The following is a 24,765-nucleotide window of genomic DNA, read 5'->3' as shown; positions in this document are numbered from 1 at the left end:
GGGCGGGGCTCGGCCTGCTGGAAGCGTCTGGGGAACCCGTGATCTCGGCGGCTGGACGTCCCGTGGCGAGCCGGCCGTGGGCGCCAGCGTCTCCCTCCACTCCCGGACCTCCGTGGTGTCGGCCACGCCGTGCCGCCCTCGTGGCCGCAGAGGGAGGCCTCCTCCCACCGCGCGGGGTCGGTGTCACCGCGGGCTGAGCCCGTGGACGCACAGCCCGGCCGCGGGGTCCCGACAGGTCGGCCCCCGCCTGCCGGCCACCGGCCCAGGGACAGCCCTGTTGGGCGTGCGGGGGGAGAAGAATGGGGTCCGAGTCCAGTTTGGCCGGACCTAGGGGCAGCTGCCGTGGGAGCCAGTCGCCCCGGCCCCTGGAAGGCGTTATCTGGCCACCCGGTTTGCGTGCTCCCCGATCCCCGGCCGTGACAGACTCCCGGGAGGCCCCGACTGCACCAGCCAGCTCACCTCCTCTCACCGTCTCCGGGCGGGAGCCCTCGTCCTTCTCAGCCCTGTGTGGGAGTTGCAGGTGGCAGGTGCCTACGGCAAACCCAGGCCCTCAGGGTGTTGACAGCTCATCCCGGCCCCCAGCTTCCTCCCTGCCGACCGGGCCTCACTGTGACCGCTGCAGCGACTGGCCAGCAGGCCGCGCCTTGCAGCAGCTTGCTGTCTGTCCCGACACGGGCCTCTGCCCCCACCTTGCAGTCTCAGGTCTGGTCTGCACGTACCCCACACCCCATGCACCCCCGTGTCAAAGACTTGGAGGAAACCGGCCAGAGCAGAGTGGCCCGTCTCCCGCCCTGCGGACGGGGTCTGGCAGTGTATGGTCCAGGGGCGGTGGGGGTCCCTCGGAGCCCTGAGGGTCCAGGGTCGGGGAGGTAGGTGCACACGGGAAGGTGGCCTGAGAACATGGGGCCAGAAAGCCTGGGCGGATGAGGTCGGGGGGCGTCACCCGAGGGGGACTGTGGCGGGGAGTCCTGACCAGCCGTGGGCTCATGGAGGCGCAGGGGTGCCTGGGAGGCTCAGAGAGGTTCGGCCTGGCAGCCAGACAGGCCCCGGGTGGCGTGGAGGTCAGGCTCGGGCCTCCACCGCACCCAGCATGCATTCCCCCCACCGAGCTCGGTGCTCCCCTCCCTTGTGGGTGCCGGCTCTCCGCCCTACCTCTTTCCTTCCTTTTTTTTAAAAACTTTTTTTTTAATTTTTTTTTTTTTAATGTTTATTTTTGAGAGGGAGACGGAGCACAAGCAGGGCACGGGCAGAGAGAGAGGGAGACGCAGAATCGGAAGCAGGCTTCAGGCTCTGAGCTGTCAGCACAGAGCCCGACGCAGGGCTTGAACCCATGAACCGTGAGATCAGGACCTGAGCTGAAATCAGACACTCAACCAACTGAGCCTCCCAGGTGCCCCTTTAAAAAAAAGCTTTATGGAGATTTATATGCCGCATACCTCACGTGTTTGAAACGGAGAGCAATTCGGTGGTTCTTACACTAGCAGATAGCACGTGCCTTTCATCGTATCAGACACACATCTCCACCCCTGCCTGCCACCCCTCTGCCTCCTGCCCCTCACAGGCCCCGTCTCTATTTTCCATCCGTGTGGGCACTCCTGTTCTGGGCCTTTTGTGTGGATGGAGCCACGTGACCTGTGGTCCTTTGTGATGCGCTTCTGTCACTGAGCGTCACGTGTCCGAGGATCTCACGTGTGGTAGCAGGCGTCAGTGCCCCGCCCCTTTTTTACGGCTGAGCGAAATACCACCGTGCACCCAGCGCAGTTCACCGTTCACCAGTTGATGGATGTTGGGTTTTTCCCGTCTTCTGTTATGAATCATGCTGCCGTGAACGTTGGGGTGCAGGTTTCTTGGTGCGCATCGGTTTTATTTCTCCTGAGCCAACATCGGCGTGTAGACTTGTGGGTTTGTGCGGTCGCTGTCTGTCTCACCGCTCGAGGAGCTGTTACCCACAGCGGTTGTGCTGTTTCACACCTGTGCTGACAGTCGTGGGGGCCCCCAATTCCTCCTCGTTCTCGGCAACGCTTGTTGTCTCGATTAACGATGCCATGGGTACTGAGCGTCTTCTCGTGTACTTACTAGTTTCTGTGTCTCTTCCGTGGAGAAGTATGTAGTGAGACCCCTGCCCGTTTTTAAATCAGTTACCTGGGTCTTGTTGTTGCTACCGAGCTGCGAGGCTTTGTTATTATTCTGGGTACGAGTTGCTTACTGGATGTGCAGCTTACAAATACTTTCTCCCATTCTGTATGTTGTCTTTTCCTTTCCTCAATGGTGTTCTTTGAAGCACAGAGTTTTTCATTTTTATGACGTCCGATTTGTACTTTTTTTTCTTTTGTTCTTTGATTTTAGCATCCTATCCAAGAATCCGTGGCTGAATCCAATGTCACGAAGGCTTACACTCACATTTTCTTCTGAGTCTTGTGGTCTGAGCTCTTTCACTTACATCTTTGGTTTTGACTTAGTTTTTATACGGGGTGAGGTAGGGGTCCAGCCTCACACCTTTTGCACACGGATGTGCAGTGGTACCGGCAGCGTGTGTTAAAGGACTCCTTTCCCCACGGAGTGGACTTGGTGCCCTTGTAGGAAGTCAGTTCTCTGGGGACACGAGGGTCTCCTCCGGGCTTCCTTTCTGTTCCAGTGAGCTCGCCGTGACGCTGGCACCACTCTGCCTTGGAGTAGAAGTGGGCATCCTCCTGCTCTGTCCTTCCGTTCAGGATGGCTGGATTATTCAGGATTATTCGGGATTATTCGGGATTATTCTGAACCTCTTGCAGCTCCCTGTGAATTGTAGAAGCAGCTGAGATTAGGGAGACGAGGTCCACGTGTTGCACCTGCTGGGTCTGGCCATCGTCACAGGCCGTGTCCTCCGGTCCACGGGTGCCTATTTGCGTCCTTAATCCCTGCCGGCGATGTTTGCTCCCTACTGCTCTCGGTGCTCTGGGGACAGGAAGGGAGCGAGGCTGCTGCCTGTCCCTGGCCCCCGTGCGCCCTGGATGCCAGCCTCTGGACTGGCCGTGGTGCTGCCTGCCTCACATCCCCCAGCGCCTCCCCGTGGGCGGGCCTTTATCCTCCTCCCGGCCTCCTGCTCAGACTCTTTCCCCCCAAGGTCAGCGAGCCAGAGCCCACGGGCCAGGTCCGGCCAGCTGCTTGTTTGGGCAAATAGAGCTTTCTTGAGACGTGGTGGGGCCCGTCAGTTTATGCAGGTCTGTGGCTGCCCCCACGTTACAATGATAATAGGCTGTGTGGCCACCAGACCTGAATACTCCCTTTCTGCCCCCTCCCAGCTGGCCTGCACGGTACACACCTCCAGAAAACAGGAAAGCAATCCACCAGAGGGCCCGAGGGAAGGAGCCTCGCCTGCCCCAGCCGTCGGGGCCCTAGCCTCTGTCCCCTGACCTGCTCTCTGCCTGTTCCCCTAAAACAAGGGTTTGTCAAGGATGGACCATGACCACCGGCGGGGCAGAGCAGGGCCTGCACCGTGGCCCGGGTACCTTGTCCCTGGTGCTGCGATGTGGCCCCTCACCCCTGCATCTTGGGGAGGCCTGTGCTGCCCACCCCCAGCCGGTGTGAGTCCCCCCACTTTCCCTCCATAATCAGGATGGGGTGGAGATCGGTGGTGCACTGTCCTGTCATTCTGGTGACCCAGGTTGGAGCACGACCTCTGGCCTTGTTCTTACTGATGCGTGCAGAACCCAAAAGCCTCGGCCCGGAGCCTCCCACGGAGCCTGCCGTCCGCCAGGCGGGGACCGGGACGCCCTGGGTGCCCGGCTCCTTTCTCCTCTAGCCTCCTCTCTAGAGACCGTGTCATTTCCCAGTTGCTTTGTGGCAAACACCCCAAAACTTAGCAGCCTGAAACAGCAGCCACCTTGTTCTCGCTGGTGTCTGGGTGACTGTGCTGGTCTCCCCCGGGTGCCGTCGCCAGCTTCCAGCAGGTGCAGCTTCCGGCAGAGAGCACGTGCCGCCACGGGTGCGTCAGAAGAGGGCAGGCTGGACGCGCGCACGCTCGGCCCTCGGGCGCACCGCGCTGACCTGGGGGCCGAGGCCGACTTCACGGGGAGGGTCTGGGGGGCGGTGGGCGCACAGATGGGATCGCCGGCCTCCCCGTGGCCGCCGTTTGTCCGGGGGAGGCGGGGGGCTCAGGCTTGGTCTCCCCGGGAGCAGCCTGCCCCCCCACTGTAGGGAGGGGCGGGTTCTGCGCACAGAGGCACGTCCCCCACATCCTGGGGCTGGTCCCAGAAATGGGGCTCTGACTTGTGTGCTAGTCCTCGGGCGAGAGCAGGGCAGACCGAGTGGTGCCAGCGGGCCGCGCCTTCGCTTGTCACTGTGACCGTGAAGAGGCAAGAAGCCTCGTGGGCTCGCACGCCCGGGGCTGATCGGCCACAGGCCGTGTGATGTCCTCACGGCCTGATTCTGCAGGGCCGGCCGGGTTGGGGCGCTCGCTCCCCGGGACCCAGGGCTGGCAGACGCGGCACGCACAGCTGACGGCTGTCCTCGGCAGGCCTGTCGCAGTGCAGGGGCGAGCCCTGGGCGTGGACCACGGCCCCCCTCCCTGTCCCACCCGCCCCGCCCCACCAGGTCCTTACAGCCCCACACGGGCCACGGGGAAGGGGCAGAGGCTAATCCCGCGCCCGGGGAGTCTGGCCGTGGCCTTCACGTCCGCAGACGGGTCTCATCCCCACGGAGGGCCCCGGAGACCTTCCCTCTTCGTTACCTGGTGTCCTGAGCGCCTCGGCTGCTTCCCACGTGCTAAGAAATGGCTCAGTCAGTGCGGGGCTTTACGGTCTATGAGGGTTTGAACACGTGTCGCCCGGTCCGTCCTCGGCATTCCCCATTTCTCAGGTGAGGGAGCCCAGGGCTGGGGGGCGCAGTGTGGCGGCAGCAAAACTCACCATGGTGCTGGCCACGGGTGCTGCCTCGGTGACACAGGTGCCCCCCTCCACCCCCAGGGCGGAGGCCAGGCCGCAGGGGATCTGTGTTCTCACACGACACTGGCCTCCTGCGCTGGGCTCTGCAGTCAGCCCGTCAGGACGGCCATCCTGGCGGGACCCCGTGGGCCACCGACCACCGTCTGGGGTCAGCGGCGATCCTGCCCCCTGTGGCCAGGGCCACGGGGAGTGAGAGCTTTTGCAGCTCGTCCCCACACCAGGGCGTGACTGGTGCCGTGGCCGAGAGCTTGGGCACCAAGGCCACAGAGCCATTCTCGCTGTGAACGCCGGGGCCGTGGCCTCCCGGTGCCTGGCCTGCTCACCTTGACCCCTGTAGCCAGAGGGCCATCTGTCCCGACTCATGACACCTGTAAGAGTTTCTCCGCTTTGCCTCCGCCCCCTGTCTGCTCTCGCCTGGCGAAGCCCTGCGGGTTCCGGAGGTCCCCGACCTCGTTTGTACCATCAGCCCTTCCCCATCGAGGGAGGGTCCTCCCCGCAGGCTGGTCCCGGCGGGGAGCGGTGTTCTCCTTCCTGTTCCCCTGGGTTTGGTGCCTCCAGGACAGCATCCTGCCCCGGGCCCGGGATGTCCAGGCGCCAGGTCACCCGATTCACCCGCACCTGCCTCCTTTCGGGTGTTAGCGGTCTCATCCTGTCTTGGGCCCAGGAGAGCTGCTGCCTGGTGGCGGAGGGAAGGAGGAGCTTGACCCTCTGGCTCAGCAGGGGTGGGCCTGGGCCCGAGGCCTGCCGACCCGTCTTTGTTCTTACATTTTTGAAGGGTTGAAGGAAAACCAAAGGAAGAGCAGCGTTTGGGGACACGGGAGCTGGTCTGTGGTTTTGCAGGACGCCACTCCCGGTGCCCCGTGCGGACGCAGAGCTGGCTGGCGGATGGAGGCTAGTGACAGGCCTGCCGTGCCCGCCCCCTGGCCCATCCCTCACCGCCTGGCCCATCCCTCACCGCCTGGCCCATCCCTCACCGCCTGGCCCATCCCTCACCGCCTGGCCCATCCCTCACTGCCTGGCCCATCCCTCACTGCCTGGCCCATCCCTCACCGCCTGGCCCATCCCTCAGCTCCTGCATGAATGATGGGTACCCCCACCTCGGCCCGCAGAGGCCCAGAAAGCAAGCTGCTGGCCTGTCTGCTGCCACAGGGCCTCTGCCGGGCTGCACGGGGCCGATGGATTTCACGCTCACGGTTATCTTTCCCAGGGTGTTAAAATTGGAGGGAGTAACGCTGCCTTCCCACCCGGAGAGTCTGTGATTCAGCCGGAGCTACAGGATGTCTCTTTATTCTCTGAGGCTTTTACAAGGTTCTCAGAAACCCGTAAAGAGCCCCTAGTCCTCCCTTCTCGGCGCCTTCCCCTCAGGCTCATGCAGACAGCCGTGTCTAGGCCTCACCGCGCTGTGCCATCCCCCCCCCGCCCCGGCCTCTCTCTGAGGTGATGCCAGACGAGAGGGGCCGAGGGGGCCACGGCTGGTGACGCTGCGTCTGTGGCCAAAGCTCTCCTGTCTCTGAGGGGAGAGCTGCATCCCTGCTCTCCTGTCTCTGAGGGGGCTTGTGGCTGCCCTCCCGTGTGCCAGCGACCCCAGGAAGGTGTTTCACTTTTTGGAGGTGGCACCCAGGACGGGGAGGATCCTGCCATCCCTTCCCCATCCCCTCCTGCCTCTCCTTTCAGGGCACATTCTGTGGCTTCTGGGCTGGCCCCTCCCCAGGCACCACGGTGGCCTCACTGTCCTTCAGTGACTCGGCGGGACCGCGCCCACGGCAGCTCAAGCTCGTGTGCGGGCCCTGCTGCACTTAATGAATGTGTCCGCGGCCAGCCTGCTTCCCCGGGGAGCGAGATGCTCAGAATAAAGGATGCCGTCCCCCGCCCTCCCCCCCCACCCGCTGTCCCTGGAAAAGCGAGCAGAGACGTGTGGGCAGGACTCACAAAAGCGGCGGAAGATGGGGCTGTCGGAGAGAGAGGAAAAATCACCGCATATTGAGCGGAAAGGGAGATGGGCCACGGTGTGTTCGGCTGGCCCAGGTCCCTCACTTACAGAATCGGGGTGGGCTCCCGGGGTCGGCGGCCTCCTACCCATCTGCTCAGGAGATGCCAGCCTCCCAGAGTGCCCGTCCCAGAATGGGTACGGGCCTTCCGCCACCTGACGGCAGTTCTCTGCTCCAGCAGACGGGAGAACTTCGAGACGGCCCTCTCCCTCCCTTGCCCTACGGCGGCCCCTGTCCTTGTCAGGGACACCAGAGAGGCGTGGCTCTTGCTGTGACCCCACAAATGTCCCTCCTGAGTGAGGAGACGGCAGCGTCTTCCAGGAAGGGCATCTCTTGATGCCTGAGCCCTCAGGAGCCTTGTAGATGGGAGGGCACGGGGGGCGTCCCAGAGGGGGCGTCCCGGGGGGGCATCCCGAGGGAGGGGCCTCGGACCCAGCTCCTGCCCTGCCTTCGCTGGCTCAGGACACTGGGCGGGTCGTTTAGACACATTCTCCACGCTGGCCGAAAAACCAGGGCTGCTCTCAGCAGGTCCAGGGGCACGAGGGGGAAGAGGTGAGACCCCCCCCCCCCCGAGGCTGGCTCGGGGTCATCAGGGTCTGAGTCAGACTCCACGGACAGTGGGGACCCAGCAGCACCAGGGCAAGGGACTCAAGCCCGCCTTCCCCTTGGGGTTCTCTGACCTTTGGACACGTGTGTGTAAGTCTGTGTGTCACATGCCCATCCGTGTGTGCGTGTGGATGCGTGTGTATATTTGCGTATGTATACGAACACATGCGTCCGTGTGAGTGTGTGTGCCCTTGTCAGTGTATACGTGTGTGTGTGTGTGTGTGTGTGTGCTAGGAGTATGTGCGCACGCGAGTGTGTATCTGTGCATGTGTGTATGCACGCGTGTCTGGTGCACACATAGGCGTGTGAATGTGTGTGCATACACACGTGCGTGTGAGTGTGCACGTGTCCGTGTGCATGTGCGTGCATACGTGAATCTGTGTATGCATATGTATCTGAACGCGCGTCCCCCTGCACACGTATGGGTATGCACATGTATGTCTATGGGTACGTGTGTGTGAATGTGCACGTGCATATCTGTGGGCACAATGTGAGTGTGCATGTGTGTGCACCTGTGTGTGTGTCTGGCCTCGTTGCTGAGCACGGGTGAACCCTGGTGGAGTCGAGCAGTCAGTTCCCCGTGAGTATCTGGACGGTCCTTGTGTCCAGGCGCACGTTTTCATCACAGCCGCCGGGCGGGACACCAGAAGGGCGTTTTCGTCAACTGTCCACACTGGTGACCGGCATCCAGGGCAGGAAACAGAGCAGCACAAACACCTCAGGGGCCCCCTGCTGCCCCAGCCGCAGCCCCAGGCGGTCCTCCCGGCCTCCAGCGGCACAGAGGGCTCCGCTCTGCTTTCGTGGGCTGTGCCCCAACCCCGTCGTCGTTTGTGTCTGTAGGTGCTCGTTCCTGCAGATGGGCGCTCTTCCCCGTGGGGACCTGTCGGTGCCTGACTCCCCGCGGACGTTTGCACGAGGCTCCGAGGTGCAGGCCGCAGGCGTCACGCTCGGGAGGGAGGAGCTACACCGCCACGTGGCCTTCCCAGGGCGCCTCGCCAGTTCCCGTCCTCACCGGGATCAGCTCTGGCCGCTCTGTGCCCTTGATGCCGTTCCCGTCTGTTCGGTGCCGTGGGCGTGGGGGAGGAACTCGGGCATCTCTGGGCCGTTTTAATTGGCTTTGCTCGGATGATTAACTTGAGCTCCATTTCACTTTTTGCCGGCCTCTCGGACGTGTTCTTTTGTCAAGTGTCTGTTCACGTTTTTTGCCCGTTTTGAAAATTGGATTGTCTGCCTCTCCCTTTCTTGTTTGCAGGAGCTCTTTAGGTATCCTGGGTGTGAGCCCCGTGTCAGCTTTTGTGCCAGCCGCCCTCTTACTCTTGGTGACCGGAAGGTCTCGTTTTCTCTGAGGCCCGTGTGCTTGCGTTTTCACGTGAGGTCAGCACGTTCACAACCTTGTTTCAGAAACCTCTGTCTACTCTAAGGCCGTGGCGTTCTCTTCTGTTTTCTTCTGAACCCGCTTTGGTTTGCCTTTTGCGTGTAAATTTTCCGTCGCTTAGGCATCGCCATTTTTGTGTTCTGTGAGGTCGTCATCCCGTTGACCCCACGCCACCCTTTCTCCCGGTCTCCGTGCGTCAGTGGCTTGCGGTCGCCGCCGCCGCAGACTGTACCGTGTCGTCGCGTGGCGTCTGCCAGATGGTCTCACGGCCGGGCGGGGCGGCCGCGGGCCGCGTGGCTCATCTGGGCCCTGGGTGGGTCATTCCGTACTGGTGCCGGGCCTCGTTCACTCTCCATCTCTGCGTAGCTGATCTTGTCTCCCCATGGCGGGCGGGCCTCTTCCAGGCCAACAGGGAAGAGATGGGACGTGGAAGACGGCGAGGCCTTCGATGTCCCAGCTGCGGGACAGGAAAGAGGAAGCTTCTTTCCCAGTTCCTGAAGAGAAAACTTCAGGGAGATGATTGGCCTTGCCCAGGTCACGGGGCCACCTCGCACTGGTTTCCGGGGTCAGACCGAGGGGGTTCCACTCCCCAGGGCGGGAGCTACTCCGAGGGGCAGCAGCTGGCAGGCAGGCAGGAACAGCAGAGAGGGCCTCAAGGTGGGCCTGCCGGCCGAGCGAGTGTTCTCCCGTGGGGCGTCCGGGGGCTCCAGGACCCCAGCGGAGCTGGGTGCGGTCGTTGGAAAACCCGTGTCCACACAGAACCCGCACATGACCACCTGTAGCAGCCCTCTCCGCAACTGCCGAAACCGGAAGCTCCCGAGGCGTCCCTTGGAAGTGAGTGGACCCGCGAGCTGGCGTGTCCGTACAAGGGGATGTCACTCAGCGCTGCACGGAAATGGGCTAGCAGGCCGCCAAAAGGCATGGTGGAACCTGCGGTGCGTGTTGCTAAGTGTCGCAGAGCGAAAGAAGCCGGTTTGAAAAGCCTCCGGCCTACGGTGTCCAGAAGAGCCAGGCAGTGAGAGCGGTGGGTGGGCAGTGCACGGGCGCCTTGGGACTCTGATGCCGCGCTGCTGGACTCGTGCCTGCATTTGCCAGAGCCCCTTGAACTTACAGCGCACGGTGAACATCGGTGTGTGTGTGACTTTAGAAGCATCCAGGCCGGGGCTCGAGGCGGACTCCGGGATGTGGGAGAACCCTAGAGCGTGTGGGTGGGGGAGGGGCCGGCCTCTGCACCCAGGAATCCTCGAGGCTGCAGACCGGCCGCGCGAGGGCCCGCCGCTTCTGTCCCGCTGCACGCAGGTGCCAGACCCGAACTGGGTGAGGGCCGGGCTGGGCCGTGTCATGGCGGGTGGTGGAGGTGGGGACAGGACGTCCGTGCACACGGGGGCTCAGTTTACTATAGACTCGGGTGGTTGCATTTGGAGACGTTCGTAGACGGGTGTCTCTCCCAGCGAGCGAGGCCAGCGTCCACACTGGTGTGTCGGTGAGGGCTGGGGCCCTTGGGGTGTCGGTGACAGGGACACGGGGCCCAGCCATGTGGGGACTCTGAGCTCTCCTCACAGATTATCTCTGAGTTTTGTGTTCATTTTTAAATCTGCAGACCTTGAGCCAGCAGGGCGTGTGGGAGCAAGGGCCCCCAGTCTTTGGGACATTTGTCGGCAGAGCGTTATGAAAGTGTAGCACTTTTGGGATTTCCCCCCCGCTCCCCGGTTTGCTTTTACAACTGCCGTGTGAGAAGCCGGAGGGGACTTTGAGGCCCGGGCACCTGCAGCGTTCCAGAGGGCCGTCTCGCAGGTTTCCCTGGGTTTTCCCCGGTTATAACTTACCGCCGCTCCCGGTGCGCGATCAGGGCCCGGAGGCCCGGGGCGGGGCGCAGCGGTCCCTGTCCTCGCACTCACGGGTCCCAGCTGTGCTGACCTGCCCTGTGGTCCCGCAGGGCGGCTACGACCAGAGCAAAACCAAGGTGCTGCACATGAGCATGAACCCGGCCAGCGCAGCGAAGCAGAGGCTCCGCGAGGACCAGGCCCGGCTGCAGGAGGAGTGTGAGCGGCTGCGGGAGCTCGTGCGCGCCCTGGAGCGGGGCGGCCCCGTCCCCGCCGACCTGGAGGCCGCCGCGGGTCTGCCCTCGTCCAAGGAGGTGGCAGGTAGGCATCGCCCCCCGTCCGTGCGCCATCCCATGGGCAGTGGGCCGCGGGAGGGCCTGGGACCGAGCGTCCTGCATGCCGCGGGTCGCCCCGGGAGGTGACTCGGGCAGCAGTGGGGAAATGCGTGGCTCAACTGTGTGCAGCCTCCCCTCACGCAGACTAATGCCGTGTTCCAGGTTATACGTGTCCCGTTAATCGTGAGTAAATCCACCACTCCGGCAATGGGGACCGTCTTTCACGGGTCTGAGTACCTTTCACTGAACCCAGAGGCGTCTGCACAGAGGCCGGCGGTGGCCGGGCGCGGGGGGCGCAGGTGCGGGAGGCTGCCTGTCCTAACGCGGCCTCGCTCGCGTTCTGCAGCTCCGCACCTTAGGGTAACGGCCCCCAAGCGCACGGCTCGCCACCACCCGTGCAAGGAGGTGACCCTCCCGTTCCCGCCGTGTCCCACGCTGGAGCCGCCCCACAAGTGCACAGAAGGGCCCGCCGGCAAAGGCAGGGAGCGTTTGGGAGCCCAGTCTTCCCGGGGCTACCGCGCACAGTCGGGCCCTGTGGGTACCCCGGGCCGAGCGAGGGGCCCCCGCCTGGCCCTTCCTGGCACAGCCCTGCCGAGGTCACCGGGCCGTCCGTACCGTAGGGCCAGACGGCAGTTGCCGCGACACCTCCCTCCCGTGTTTCTGAGGTGCCCTTCCTGTGTGCCGCCCCCGCCCCTCCTTTTCACTCGGGTCATCTTCTCCCCATGGCGGTGGCAGGGCCCTGGCCGCCACCTGGTCTTTCTCGTGTTTCTCAGCTGAGAAAGTTCGTCCTGTGTCAAGCTGTCTGTGACCTTGACAAATTCAAGAGCCGAAGGTCCAGACTCGGAGCGCGTTCAGGTGACTGTTCCCCTCGTGACGTGATAGGTCATGCGTCTGCCCAGTGAGGTGTGCCGCGCTCCTGACGAACGAGAGTGGCACTCCGCACGGGGACAGTCGCTCGCACTCGGGCCAGGGCGCTGAGACAGGTGCCCGCAGCCTCAGCGGATGGGAGGCCGTTGGCCAACCCCTCTGACAGATCATGGGGGTGACCGGGGAGCCAGGGCCCAGGCCGGACAGGGCAGAGTGGTGGCGGGGGGAGGGTGCGTGGCAAGGAGGTGGCTGGTGCCGGCCGCAGGCACCCAGGTGGAGCTGGCCCGTTGCACATGGCATCTACTCTGTCCCCTCCCGGACACCCTTCCTGGAGTTGCAGTAGAGAAGGTCTTGGGTTTTGCTTTTCATTTGCGAGGAGGACGTAAACCCCAGAGAAATGATCCCACAGCAGACTTTGGAATCTGGGAGGCTGGTGTGTGGGTGGTCGAAGGGTGGGGGGTGGTAGGGCCAGTCTGAGCGGTGCCCCCGGAGCCCCCAAGGCCAGATGTGGTGGCCAGAGGCCCTGGGGAAGGGAGGGCGACTGGCCGAGAGGAGGAGGATGAACGGTGCTCCCTGAAGGGTGTAGTCACGCAGCGTGGCCCCCCAGGCCATCCACCCGGCACCTTCCGGTAGGCACTTGCCCCTCCCCCGGAAGACCGAAAACCAGGGTAATTCTCTGGGAGCGCTGAGTCCCACCGAGTGGGCCCCACGCGGGCAGGGCCTCCCTGAGAGCTGGTTAGGAGCCCGGGATCTCGGGCTCTGTGCCAGGCCCGCTGGGTTGGAAACCCTGGGGGAAGTGGTTCACAGAGGGTCCCTGGACGGGAGCCCTGGAGCCAACACAGAGGGGTGCACGTGGGTGCCGGGGCCCCCGCCCCAGCCCACCTCTGTCTCCCGTCACCCCCCGGAACACCCTCCGGGTGGGCTTCTGTCGTGGACTCCCCTGACGTCGGAGGCCCGACCAGGCCTTCCCGGCGGGACCCATGGAGCCCCCTCCTCCTTGTGAGGAGCGCCAGGGCGGTCGGGCACTGAGGGCGGGGGCAGCACAACCAGGGGAAGAGAAAGCCTCCGGTGATTGTCCACGGACCTCTGCAGACACACAGGAGGATATGGTACTTTAAAAACATTTTGGGGTGCGTGGGTGGCTCTATCCGGTTGAGCGTCCGACTTCGGCTCAGTTCATGATCTCACGGTTCCTGGGTTTGAGCCTCGCGCTGGGCTGTGCTGACAGCTCGGAGCCTGGAGCCTGCTTTGGATTCTGTGTCTCCTTCTCTCTCAAAGATAAATAATCGTTAGAAAACAATACTTAAGCATCTTCAAAGAGGAAGCACGTGAACGTTTGGAAATTAACGACATCAAAGAGTGAGATGAAGGCCTGAACAAAGGACCTTATAGATTGGGGCGTTTAAGTGAATGGTAGGACGGAAGGACGGACGCAAGCAGGGGGAGAGGCTAAGGGAACGAGGGGCCGTGGGCGTCTGCGACGCCTCCCTCAGGGAGTGTTCATTTCGGTTTCTCGTGGGTGGCGTGCCGAGAGCGCCCCCTCACCGCCCCCTTTCTCACGAGGCCACAGAGGACGCACACCCATGAAACGAGGGGGGGGAACCAGGAAGCAACACTAGACACAGGAGGCCCGAGCCCAGCCCGCGAGAGATGGGGGGACCCCGGGCAGCCGCCTCGGGAGCAGCCGGCACAGGTGGAGACTGGTCAGAAAGTGCTGGAACCTCTTCGGACAGACGGGGTTGCAGAATGGGAGGTGTCCGGTGTCCGGAGAGGCAGCGTGGACCAGGCCTTTGCACAGCTGCGTGCCCACGTTACGGCTCTCGGTTCCCATCTTCCCCGAAGGCTGGCTTCAGGGGCTGCAGCCAGGACAGTGTGGGGTCATGATGCAAGCGAATCGGGTCATGGTGTCCGTGGGAGGACAGGAGGGCAGGAGGCCCAGGCCATCCTGGTGCTTCCATAAATGGACTGGGGACCCAAGTAACCGGCCAGCAGGTGGAGCCGTTGCCCCGAGGGAGGGGGAGATGCCCTTGTCCCGCCCCCGGACTCTAAAACGTGTGCAGGGGGAGGTGGCCTAAAAACAAAGCCTGAGGTCTAAAAGGCTTGTGGAGTCAGGCTCCCGAAGGCCGTGAGCGCCAGCAGCACCGAAGCTCCGGGTGGGGGTTGGGAGGATGGCGGGGCGGGCGGAGACCAGGGCCGCGTTCGGGAGGCTCACGGGCCCAGGGGGTGGGCAGCAGCGGGGGGTTGCCCAGAGGTCCCCCGCTGCACCCGGCGGTGGCTGGCTGACCGGGGGGTGTGGGTGAGGAAGCAGTGGGTCACTGCCCTCCTCGCGGCACGGGGTGACCACGCCACGGCCAGGGTTGGCAGGGGTCCGGGGCGCGTGGGCGTTCCCGGGACCCTCTCAGGGATGCCCCACTGGGCGGGCCGCCGGCGGTGACCCGTGGCCTCCTTCCAGGCGTTTGTCCACGTGGTGAGCTGCTCCCCTCCCCGGCAGCAGCCTCGGCCCCAGAGAGCGTGTTAGTGGAGCAGTCGGGCGCCTCGTGGATGGTGCTTAAGCACCGGGTAGACCGATGGCCGAGACCCGCCGAGCGGGTGGTGGGCGCGCAGCCGGGCGTGGCGATGAGACGCCGCCTCTTTGGCGGCCCCGCTTGTTTATTTTTGCCTGCACGGCTCAGCGTTGTCAGCAAAGTCACGAGGCAGCAAACGTGCCCCCCCCTCCCCAGGCTCCCCCCAGCCCCCAGTGCTGTTGGGCTGTGACCCGTGACCTTCCCGCCAATCGCAGAAGCCTCGACACCTGCAGGTACTCCTGACATCGCCACCCCCCACCCTGGACCTCACAGGCCAGCCTGCCCTGTCACCTCTAAGCGGGCAGCTCTCCCCCTGCCCAGACCTTTCGCCGTGCGCACGGTGCTGCCGGGGTGGCCGGGCGAGAGACAGGGTAGAATTGCGTACGGTGGCCCCTGCCCTCGGCACCCCAGGGTTAGCACAGGCCAATGGACCCTATAGGAACGCGGCCAGTCCCCTGACAGATGACACGGAGGGCGCTGATGGCCCGGACAGGTTCCCGTCTGCCGTGCCCAGGACGTGGCCTCCGGGCGGGCCTTGCGGAGTGGAGCGCAGCCCTTGGACGGAGCAGGTGCCCCGTGGGCAGGGGCGGGCGGGGGTGGTGGCCGGACCAGCGATGGGAAGGCCGCTTTGCCAAGAGGGAAGAGAAGGGCCCATCGGGCTAGCCGGGGACGGCCGCCCTCCCGTGTGGGAAAAGCTGGTGCGAGCTTCTTCTGCATCTTTGACAGAGGAACTGCTGAATGACCCAGAGCAGGGGCACAGCCCCCTGGGTTGGCAGGAACGCAGACACCTGAGTCCTCAGCCCACCCCCCCCCGCCCCCTCCCGGCTCTTGACTCCTCACACGGCCCCCTGCTGAGCTCAGCCTGGGCCAGGGAGATTATTAATTGCAGCTTAATTAGGCAGGTCATTAATATTCAAGTAATCTAATCTTGTCAGCAGCACGGTGAAGGTGATCAAGTTTGTCACCGCCCAGCTGTGTGGGTGCAGCTGATCCCAAGGTGTCCCTTGGTGGTGGGGTGCCGTGGCTCCTCCCTCCTGGCGGTGGGTGCCGTGGCTCCTCCCTGGAGCCCACCCACTCTGCCCAGAGAGGCGGCCTGGAGGACTGGGGTACTCGCTCGCACCACAGGGGCCCGGGGCACAAAGATCGGTGTTCTTCTTCCCTTGCCGTCCGGCCTGTCTGTGGGCTTGTGAGGCGGCCCCCCCCCCCCCCCGCTTCAGCCCACGCCGGCTCAGCCGGGGGCGAGCGGGAGGGCCACGGTCATGGGCCAAGAGCAGCGGAAATCCGAACACCAGCTCCGTGAGACACGGGCTGAGTCATTGCTACCCCCCGCGCCCTCCGATAAGGGAGCCACTCCCGGCTTCCATCGGCTCGTGGCACGTGAGGGTGCGGTGCCGGCGTGGAAGAGGCGCGATGGGCTCCTGAGGGCCCCCCGGGAGGGCCATGGGAGCCAGGGCCTCGGAGCAGGGACACCGCGGCGGCCGGGCAGCTTCCTCCGGCCAGGGCGGGGGGCTTCGGTGAGCTCTGTGGGCTGAGTGGGAGGAGAGAAGGACTAGTGCTCCTGGCAGGGGTCACCTGACCTTGTCCTTCCCCCCAACAGGTGCCCAGCCCTGTGCCAGGCCACAGCAAGTGCTGTGCTTGTGTCCCCGGGGCGAGCAATGCACCATCCAGGTGGGGAGAGAAGGCCAGCGTGCCCAGACGATCTGGGGAGCAATGTAGGGTCTTCTCCGGCCGCTTCCGTCCCCCACCCCAGATGAGCACTGGGAGCTGCGGGAGGGTCCCGGTGCTGGGCTTTCCTGACCCACCCGCCCCGCAAAACAGCCTTCACCGCCCCCCCCCCCCCCAGGCCTGGCGGCAGGTGGGAAGGGAAGGAAGGCTTGTGTCTTTGAAGCGGCTGCCGGTGCCCGAGTGGGGCACACTTGGGGCGAATCTGAAAAGCACCACAGAGACTTCAAAACAGCTGATGTCGACCCCGAACTTTCAGAACGGGGTCAGAGGCCCCCGGATATGCTGTTAGCAAACCACCAGGCACGGGAAAGGACCACGCAGGTGCTTGTGGCCGCGGTAGCCCGTGTCCTCAGGCACGCTCCTAGGAGGGAAAGGGCCAGGCGGCTGGTAAGCGTGTGGTTGGCTTTGTAAACTCCGGGCCCTGACCCAGTGTCTGCGCGTGGCCCGTGGCCCGTGGCCGTGCGTCCCCACCGGCACTGCTGCTGGTGGGGACTGTGTGGTGGAGCCTGTCCCGTCGTGACGGGCGTTTCCCCGCTGTCTGAAGACAAGCGCCTGTTTCTGCCCGTGCCTGTCTCTGCGCCCTCTGGAGCGCAGCGTCTGGTCCAGTTTTCCCCCTTTTTTAACGGGCGGTTTTCTTTGTATTGAGCTCGGGGAGTTTCATTTTCTGGCAGTGGCTTCCTCAGAGCAGATACTTTTCATTTGGACACGCCCGGACGATGAATTTTCCTTTCACGGGAGTCCCATCCAGGAACTTGACCTCACCCGAGGTCAAGACACTTTTTTCTTCTGTTTCCTACCAAGAGAGATTTAGTTTTATGGGTAAATCTGTGATCCGTTTAGAGTTATGTTTTGCATACGGTGTGAGGTTGGGTCGAGGGAATCGTGAGGGGAGTTCACGTGAACTCCAAACGTCCGATCGTCCCGGTGTCGGCCTGCGGAAAAGCGTGTTACGCCTCTGTGGAATTGATGACCTTTGCTCCTTCATCATGTGCCCTGGCGAAGTTATGTGGACCTCCTTCTGTTGCTCTGGCCCACTCGTCTGTCCCTTCACTGCTCTCCCCCACCCCCGACCGGTGGCCATAGCCAGACAGTCCGCACCGGTCCCGCCCGGGCCCCCTCTTCGCACACGTTTACCAGTGCTAGTGACCCTGCTTTTCTGTAGAAATTCGCGACTCGGCTTGTCCATATGGACAGACATCCCGCCAGGACTTTCACAAGAACTCCGTTAAGTCTGCAGGTCAGCTTGGGGAGGGTCTGTGCGTTTAAGAGGTGAGGCTTTCCGGGCTGGAACACGGAGTGTCTGCCCTGGCCCCGGCCGGCCCGGGTTTCCGTCATCAGCGGTTCCCGAGCGTCTCGCACACCCCCACTCAGTGTGTTGTTAGGAGTTTCCTTTCTTGCAGTGATCCTAAGTGCGTGTGCGTGCGTTTTGACCGTTTCTAGTGGATGTTGCTGTGTGTAGAAATAGGCTCAGTCTTGGGTCCTGGGGCCTCACAGAACTCGCGCACCGATTTGGGGAGTTTCATTCTTTTGTTTTCGTTCTTTTTTTCTCTGCGGTCATGATATTTGTGGATAGTGACTGCTTTCTCTTTTCCTGTAAAACCCGGGTGCCCGCATTTCACGTTCTTGCCTTACTCCCCGGCCGATGCGCCGGTGTGGGGCAGAGTAGTGGTGAGCGAGGGCGCGCTGGCCTCGGTCCTCCTCTCCGGGCGTGTTCCATCTGTTCCAGAACCCCGACTGCCCCTCATCTCCTGGGCGTTCAGTCCCTCCCCACCAGTGGTGCTGTGAGCTGTGGGCCGTGTGTAGATGGCCTTGGCCAGGTTGAGGAGGTCACCTCTACTCTTAAGTGTGCCGTGTTTGTTGTGCCGGATGTGGAACTTCCCAGCTCCATCGATGGATAAGGTCACGTGTTCTTTCTTCCTTAGACTATCAGTGGGGAGATTTCCCTGTGAAATTTTTCAATATTGAACCAGCCTTGTATTCCTGGAATAAATTCCCCTTTGTTGTGGTATATTTTTCCTTCTTTATGTTGCCGGATTCAACCTGCTGATATTTTGTCAACAGTTTTTGTGTCTTTGTTCTTGTTAGTCTGGAGTTTTCTCGTCCTTGTCTGACTTGGTTATCAGCATAATGAATGCAACGAGTTGGGAAATGTTCCTGCCTCTTCTGTTTTCTAGAGGAGACGGGGTAAAATTGCCATTATTTCTTTAACACTTTTGTAGACAGATCTCTGCTGGACACCATCTGGACCTGTAGATCTGGGTCGTGGAAGACTAGCTACGGGGGCAGTGGACTGAATGTTTGTGCCCCCTACCCCCAACACACAGAACGTGTCTTGCGACCCTCGTCTCCTGTGTAAGGGTGTTAGGAGATGGGGCCTTGGAGGCGATAAGGTCTTGAGGGCGGAGCCCCCGTGGGTGGCACCAGGACGCTCCCTTGCTCCTTCCACCATGTGAGAACACGGCGAGAAGACACCATCCGAGCCAATAATTGGAGCCTCGCTGGCCCCCGGACCTGCTGGTACCTTCAGGCTCCTTGCCCTCCGGAGCCGTGAGGAACACGAGCTTGTGTCGATAAACCACCCAGTGTGTGACTGTCTGCTGCACGCCTCACGTGGTCTAAGAGCAGAGGAATAATATCAGGTTATCTGGTTTCGCTTGGGTGAGTCGTGGTGGTGCCTGGGGTTTGGTGGGAACTGGTCCTTTATGTCTGAGTCACGAGAGTTCTAGCAGGGACCGTTTGTGCTGTTGCTTTTCAGTTCTGTAATCTCTGCTGAGTCTACAGCAGTTATCCTCTTTTTCCTTCCTGATTTTGGCAATTTGTGTCTTTGCTTTTTTTGTTTGTCAGCTTCGATGGAGATTTATCCTTGGATCAGTCTTTAAAAGACCGAGCTTTTGCTTTCATTGATCTTTCAGTATTGGTATTCTGTTTTCGATTTTATTGATTTTTTTTTTTTTTGCCTTATTTCCATTTGATTTCCTTTCATCTGCTTGCTCTGACTTTCTCTTACTCTTTGGTTTCTTAAGCTGGAAAGTTAGATTGCTCACTTGAGATCTTTTTTGTTCTCTAATGTTCGTGTATAGTGCTGTAAATTTACATCCGAGTGCTGCTTTAGCTGTATCCACAGATTTTAGTATGTTGTAGCTTCATTTTTGTTCAGTTCAAAATTTTTCAGATTTCCTTTTAGCTGTCTTCTGTGATTCATACATTATGTAGAAGTGTGTTTCTAATTTCAGAATGTCTGGGGATTTTCCAGGTGGTTTTCTGTTATTGATCTCTTGTTTAATTCATTTACATTTAAGGAACTACTCTGTATAATATCTTGTGGGTTTTTTTTTTAATTCCGAATTTGTCCGATGGCCAGTTCTGAGCTATCTGGGTACATGTTCCGTGTGCACTTTGTGAGAATGTGTATTCGGTCTTTTAATCAATGTGTTTAGGCCATTTATATTTAATGTAAATTTTTAATACATTTGGTTTTAGGCCTGCTATTATGATTAGTTTTTCTTGCCCTCTATGTATTTTATTCCTGTTTTCCCATTTCTACCTATTTCCGTGTTATTTGAACATTTTTTAGTATTCCATTTTGATTTATCTTTGTGTTTTTGTATCTCCATGGATACTTTTTAAAGTGACTAAAATTGTGTTTTTAATGGTCATATGTATTTAAAAAAAATTTTTTTTAATGTTTATTTTTGAGAGAGACTGCGAGCAGGGGAGGGACAGAGACAGAGGGAGACACAGAATCCGAAGCAGGCTTCAGGCTCTGAGCTGTCAGCACAGAGGCCAACACGGGGCTGAAACCCATGAGCTGTGAGATCATGACCCGAGCTGAAGGTGGACACTGAACCGACTGAGCCACCCGGGAGCCCCAGACTGTCATATGTGTTTCGAAGAGCGTAAGAGGAGAAAAACAGTTCATGATTTTTACCTAGACATTTAGAATTCTGTTGCTTTCTCTCCATTCCTGAAATCCCAGGTTTCCCCTGCTGTCTGTTCCCCAGGCATTTCTTTCAGGGTAAGTCTGCTGTCACAGGTTCCGGGGCTCCATCCGTGTGGTGACACCTGTCCTGCCCTCATTCCTGAAGGACCTCCCTGCTGATTCTGAGTCAGGGGCTCTATCTGTTAGCACTTTGGAAATCGACATTGCCTCTCTACCTCTGGCCTCTGTGGTTTCTGATGAGTCATCTGCAGTCAGTCGGGTCACCTGCCCTCTGTGTAAGAAACTCAGATCACAGGTAACAGTGGAGGGATGGGACCGCAGCAGTGTCCGGGGGCAGGGGACCTGTACGCTGACGTGGTCTCTGCAGCCAATTTCAGTGGTGCAGTACTGTTTCTGAGTAGACCACGACAAGCTAAGTGCCTGTCTTGTGAGCATCTGTAAAGTCTTGCTTGATAATTCCAACATCTCCGTGTTTTGGGGTTTGGCACCTGTTGGCTGTGTGTTTCCTAGCAGGTTTGTATTTTCTTGGTTCTTCAAGTGCTGCTTAATTGGGGGTGTTTTCCGGAGGTTTTGAATGCCATTTAAGGAGATTGTAGGCCTTTCCGCAGCCCTGCGGAGAATGTCACTCAGTCGGCTGATTTCAGCAGGTGGTCTGCTCAGGTGGGCCGAGGTGGCGGTTCCCGTGCCCTCTGCCTGCTGTGCCAACACACCAGTTCAGTTTCGGGGGCCCGCACACCCTCTGCATGCCCTCCAGAGTCCCCTCTCCTGATGCCCCACGGTTTCTGGTCCCCAAGGGCCCTGGCCAGAAACCCAGGGCGGTGCTCGCTCCGCTCCCCTGTGCACTTCCCACGACCGCATCTGCGGTTCGGCCCACGCCGTGGGGTGCAGCAGGGAGATGGGCGAGGATTCACCCCACTGCCCTGAGGTCACAGCTCTTGAGGTGCTAGGCGCCCTCCCAGCCGCACCTGTGCCTCTGTGGGGTTGCCCACAACCCAGAGCAGGGGAGCATGAGAAGAGGAACGAAGCCGATTTCCACTACCTGCTTCTCGGGCCAGCAGGTGAGGGCTTCTGTCTCAGCTCTGTCCGCACCTGGCGCTCGCCGCATCCGGCCCGGGGAGGGGGCGCCGGGATCCAAACCGGCAACGGCCACTGGCTTTGGCAAACCCAGGCCGCCGTAGAGCTCGCCCGGAGAGAAGCAGATAGCCTCCGCGGTCCTGCCGCCGTTCCACACGTGGGATCCACAGTCAGGAAGCTTCCAGAAAAGAAGTGTCCGGGCCCAGGTGCTTTCACTGGTGAATTCTGCCAAACGAAGAACAACGAACACCAGTCCTGACCATCTCGTCAAGAAAAGTGAAGAGGGAGCCCTTTTTAATCATTTTATGAAGCACGTATTACCCTAATTTGAAAACCAGACAGCAAATGAGACCTGGAGGAATTTATTTTCGTATTTATTCCAGTTGATGAAGTCATGTGACAAAATTCGGCCCTCAGGAAAACTCTCAGCAAAATAAGCAAAGAGGGGGCTTCCTCGGCCGGACGGGGAGGGTCTGCGGGCGCTGCCTCGAGCCCCGGACCTGACGGCGACGACCCCACGCTCGCCTGGACCGGAAATAAGGCAGCGGTGGTCTGGCGCCCTGAAGTCCCCGTCCAGGCAGCCAGGGAAGAGCAGGCGTGGGGGTGGGGATGGGAGGGAACGGATGCCTGACTGGATGTCAGGCCCCGAGAAGTACAAACAGACAAGCCAGCAAACCGGTGGATTCTTCGTGGTCCAGGGGGTCTCGCGTCCTGCAGCCTCGCCGACCACCCTTCATGGGACACGTGAGTGCGTGTGCGTGTTGTGTGTTATGTACCAGCCAGCTGGACACGTGAGTGTGCGTGTGCGTGTGTGTGTGTTGTATGTCACGTGCCGGACGCGTGGACACTGAAATCAGAAGCATCTTGCCATTTCTGTTCATGCTCCAAAAGTGAAATGCCTGGGTGTGAGTCCAGCAAAACGCACCCAGGAGGAGGCAGTGAGGCAGGAAGTCAGAGGGGCTCCGAACAGAGGGGGAGACGCGCCGCGCTCGTGGCCGGGAAGGCCCCGCACGGCGAGTGTCCGCTCACCCTGCGCCTGGAGCCGCCGGCCCCGGGCCCCGTCCTCAGCCTCTCGCGGCCTCTGCCCTTCAGGGCCAGCGGCGGCATTCCCTCCAGCGAGCGCCTTCACCGAGAGACGGGCTGGAGTGCACGGCTGCGTCTTTCCCAGAACCGAGCTCGCGCGTGTGGCAGTGCCACACGCGGTCCCCACAGACCGTTGACAGCCGCAGCGCCCTGTATCGGGTGAGTGCGGAATAGGCGGGTCACCCGCCGAGGGAACACGGCCACCTGTCAATGTCCCGGCGGCATGCGGGGCGGGGGGGCGGGGGGCACCGAGCCCGTGGCGGACAGCCGTCCAGGGTGGCGCAGCAGTCCTGAGCCTTGGAGCCGGTGGCCTTGCGGACTTAGGCACCAAAAAATGTCAATTTTACCGCACAGTGTTTTTTTAAATATTAGATAAAACCGGTTCCTTGTTTTGGCGTGTGTTCCTTTGCTTGCCGACAAGGAGGACCATCCTGTGTGCCCCGTACACGTCTCGCCACGTCCATGCTCCTCGATCACCTTCTTACTCAGTTTGGGTAGGAGCTTCTGGGTTTTTTTCACAGTGATTTTATACAGAAAGTTTTAACTGTTTTCGGAATCTCTTCTGTTAACTCCGTTATTTTTATGCTTATGAAATCCTTTCGTGATTTGATAGATAATTCTCCGTTCTTCTGGGATTTTTTGGCCTTATTTTTCACATTTAAAGATCTAATCTACTTGGACCTGATTTTGGTGTGTGCCTGAAGGCCAGGAAGGGTCTAAATCGACCTCTTCCCGGATCGCCCCACCATTGTCTGTCCTGTAATCATGGCGCAAGGTCAGGAAGGGTCTAAATCGAGATCTTCCCAGACCACCCCACCACCTTCTTTCCCGTAATCATTCCGCGCTCCATCGATTGCTAGGTTCTGATACAGAATAAGATCTGTTCGTAGGTTCCGCTTTTTTAATTTCATTTGTACTGTGTTCCTTTTGCACTTGTAACTTTAAAATGTGTTTTAGTGTCCAGTGTAGAGCAAGGTGTTACTTTATTCCACTTACGGACTTTCTCATCTTCCGTTAGCCTAAGTGAATTTCAGAATTACTCCGTGGAGTTCACGAAAAAGCCATGGAGATTTTGGTTCTCACTGAACCTGCGTTGAGGTCGTACGTTACTTTGGTAGGCGACTTTTCAGCTGCTCCTTGTTGTCTCCAGAGAGGGAGGACTCCTGGGCGCACACTTGTGTGGCCCGGCTGCAGGAGGGAGCACTCCACTGCATACGCACGGCTGCCCCGGCCTCCTGCCGCCCCGGCCTCCTGCCGCTGCTGGGCTGGGGTCTGCACACGCGGGGCCCACGCCGCCTTCCTTTGCCAGGTGCGGTCACGAGTCCTTCTGCCTGGAGTCTCGGGTCCCGGGCCTCTCCCCTGCCCCCACCCCCCAGCTCTGCTGTGCTGCCCTGCCCTTTCCCGCACGCGGTTGTCTTTGGGAGGGAGGAGCAGGGAAGATTGCTCCATCTTTCTGGGCCGGAAGTCCCCACGAGGCCGCTGTAACGAGCTCTCTGTGACCCCGCCCTTCAGCCCAGCTCGGAGCCCTAGGTTCCCTGATCCTGCACCCTGAGGGGCTCTCTGCACCCACTCTTGTTCCCACCACCCGGCAGGGTGAGGAAGGAGCAGTCCCCTGCTCCATGGCCCCTTGGGCTACGTGACCGCTCTGTGGCCGGTCGGGGCTGTGTGGTTGACTGTGCGAGGCGTGCGGTGCTCTTGGGTTGGCCACCCTGTGAATCGACGCAGGGGTGTGAGTGGGCCCCCCCCCCCCGGCCCCTGGGACCTTTCCCCTAGATCCATCTGTGCGAGGTTCTCATTCATTTAAGTTAACCATGGGCCCCACGCAGCAGGGCCCCTGGAGCCGGGGAGGGAAGAGCTGCCCCGACTGGAGAGCCCGAAGAGCCTGGATCCCAAATCAAATCAGGCCCCGCTCACTTCTGGGGATCCCTGCCCTGCTGCCCGGCCGTCTGAGCTGCGCCCCCGCCTGGCCGCAGTCCCCCTGGCTTCCACACAAGGCTAATCGCCGCGCCCCAGGCTGGCATGGAGACCCCTCCTGCACCCACACGATGCCTTCGGAGTGTGCTGTGTGCCCTCGGTGTGCGGTAATGGGGTAGCCGTGACAGTGGCCACTGTCATCGGCCCTGGTGACCCGGACCCGCGCCAGAGCCTGCCTGTCCAGGCAGAGCCGTCCTGGTGGAGAAGCAGGAATGACCCCACGAGTCCTGTGGCCCATGCGTGCTGACCCACCAGCTCCGATTGAGGCGTCCCCCTTTAGTCAAAGGCAGGAGCCTGGGTCCCACACCCTCGGGCAGGCAAGGCAGGCAGAGGGGACCCGGGGAGGCCTGGCCCTGGTGGAAGTCACTCGGTGGCCCCGGGGTCACCTAACAGCTGGGTGGTCGGGGCGTTGCCCGTCCTTTCTCTGGCCCTCGGCTCCCCGTCTGTGAAATGACGTGGTGGCTGTGAGGGCCGCTGAGGCCCGGAGCC

At 60.9% G+C, this 24,765-nt stretch overlaps 2 protein-coding genes across 3 annotated transcripts in view; both read left to right on the top strand.

Annotated features, from left to right (window-relative positions):
- The window catches only part of MAD1L1 (mitotic arrest deficient 1 like 1), a 320,239-nt gene that overhangs the window by 241,893 nt on the left and 53,581 nt on the right, over positions 1 to 24,765 (top strand). For both annotated transcript variants that reach the window (XM_047089198.1, XM_047089199.1), the window contains one exon: positions 10,828 to 11,035. In XM_047089198.1, the coding sequence (XP_046945154.1) occupies positions 10,828 to 11,035 (208 nt within the window). The remainder of the gene's footprint in view (positions 1 to 10,827; positions 11,036 to 24,765) is intronic.
- LOC124519156 (uncharacterized) lies at positions 21,236 to 23,988 on the top strand. Its single transcript, XM_047089200.1, has 4 exons — positions 21,236 to 21,963; positions 22,312 to 22,461; positions 22,675 to 22,796; positions 23,453 to 23,988. Exons 1-4 carry the CDS (start codon positions 21,829 to 21,831, stop codon positions 23,799 to 23,801), a joined length of 756 nt encoding a protein of 251 aa, XP_046945156.1. The 5' UTR covers positions 21,236 to 21,828; the 3' UTR covers positions 23,802 to 23,988.

This window comes from Lynx rufus, unplaced genomic scaffold, assembly GCF_022079265.1.
Source record: "Lynx rufus isolate CCGP_SWC_20201006 ecotype Redwood Valley unplaced genomic scaffold, mLynRuf1.p SCAF_27, whole genome shotgun sequence".
Taxonomy (NCBI): Eukaryota; Metazoa; Chordata; class Mammalia; order Carnivora; family Felidae; genus Lynx; species Lynx rufus.
The sequence above is the reverse complement of the archived record's forward strand: the minus strand, read 5'-3'. Positions and strand labels throughout refer to the sequence as shown.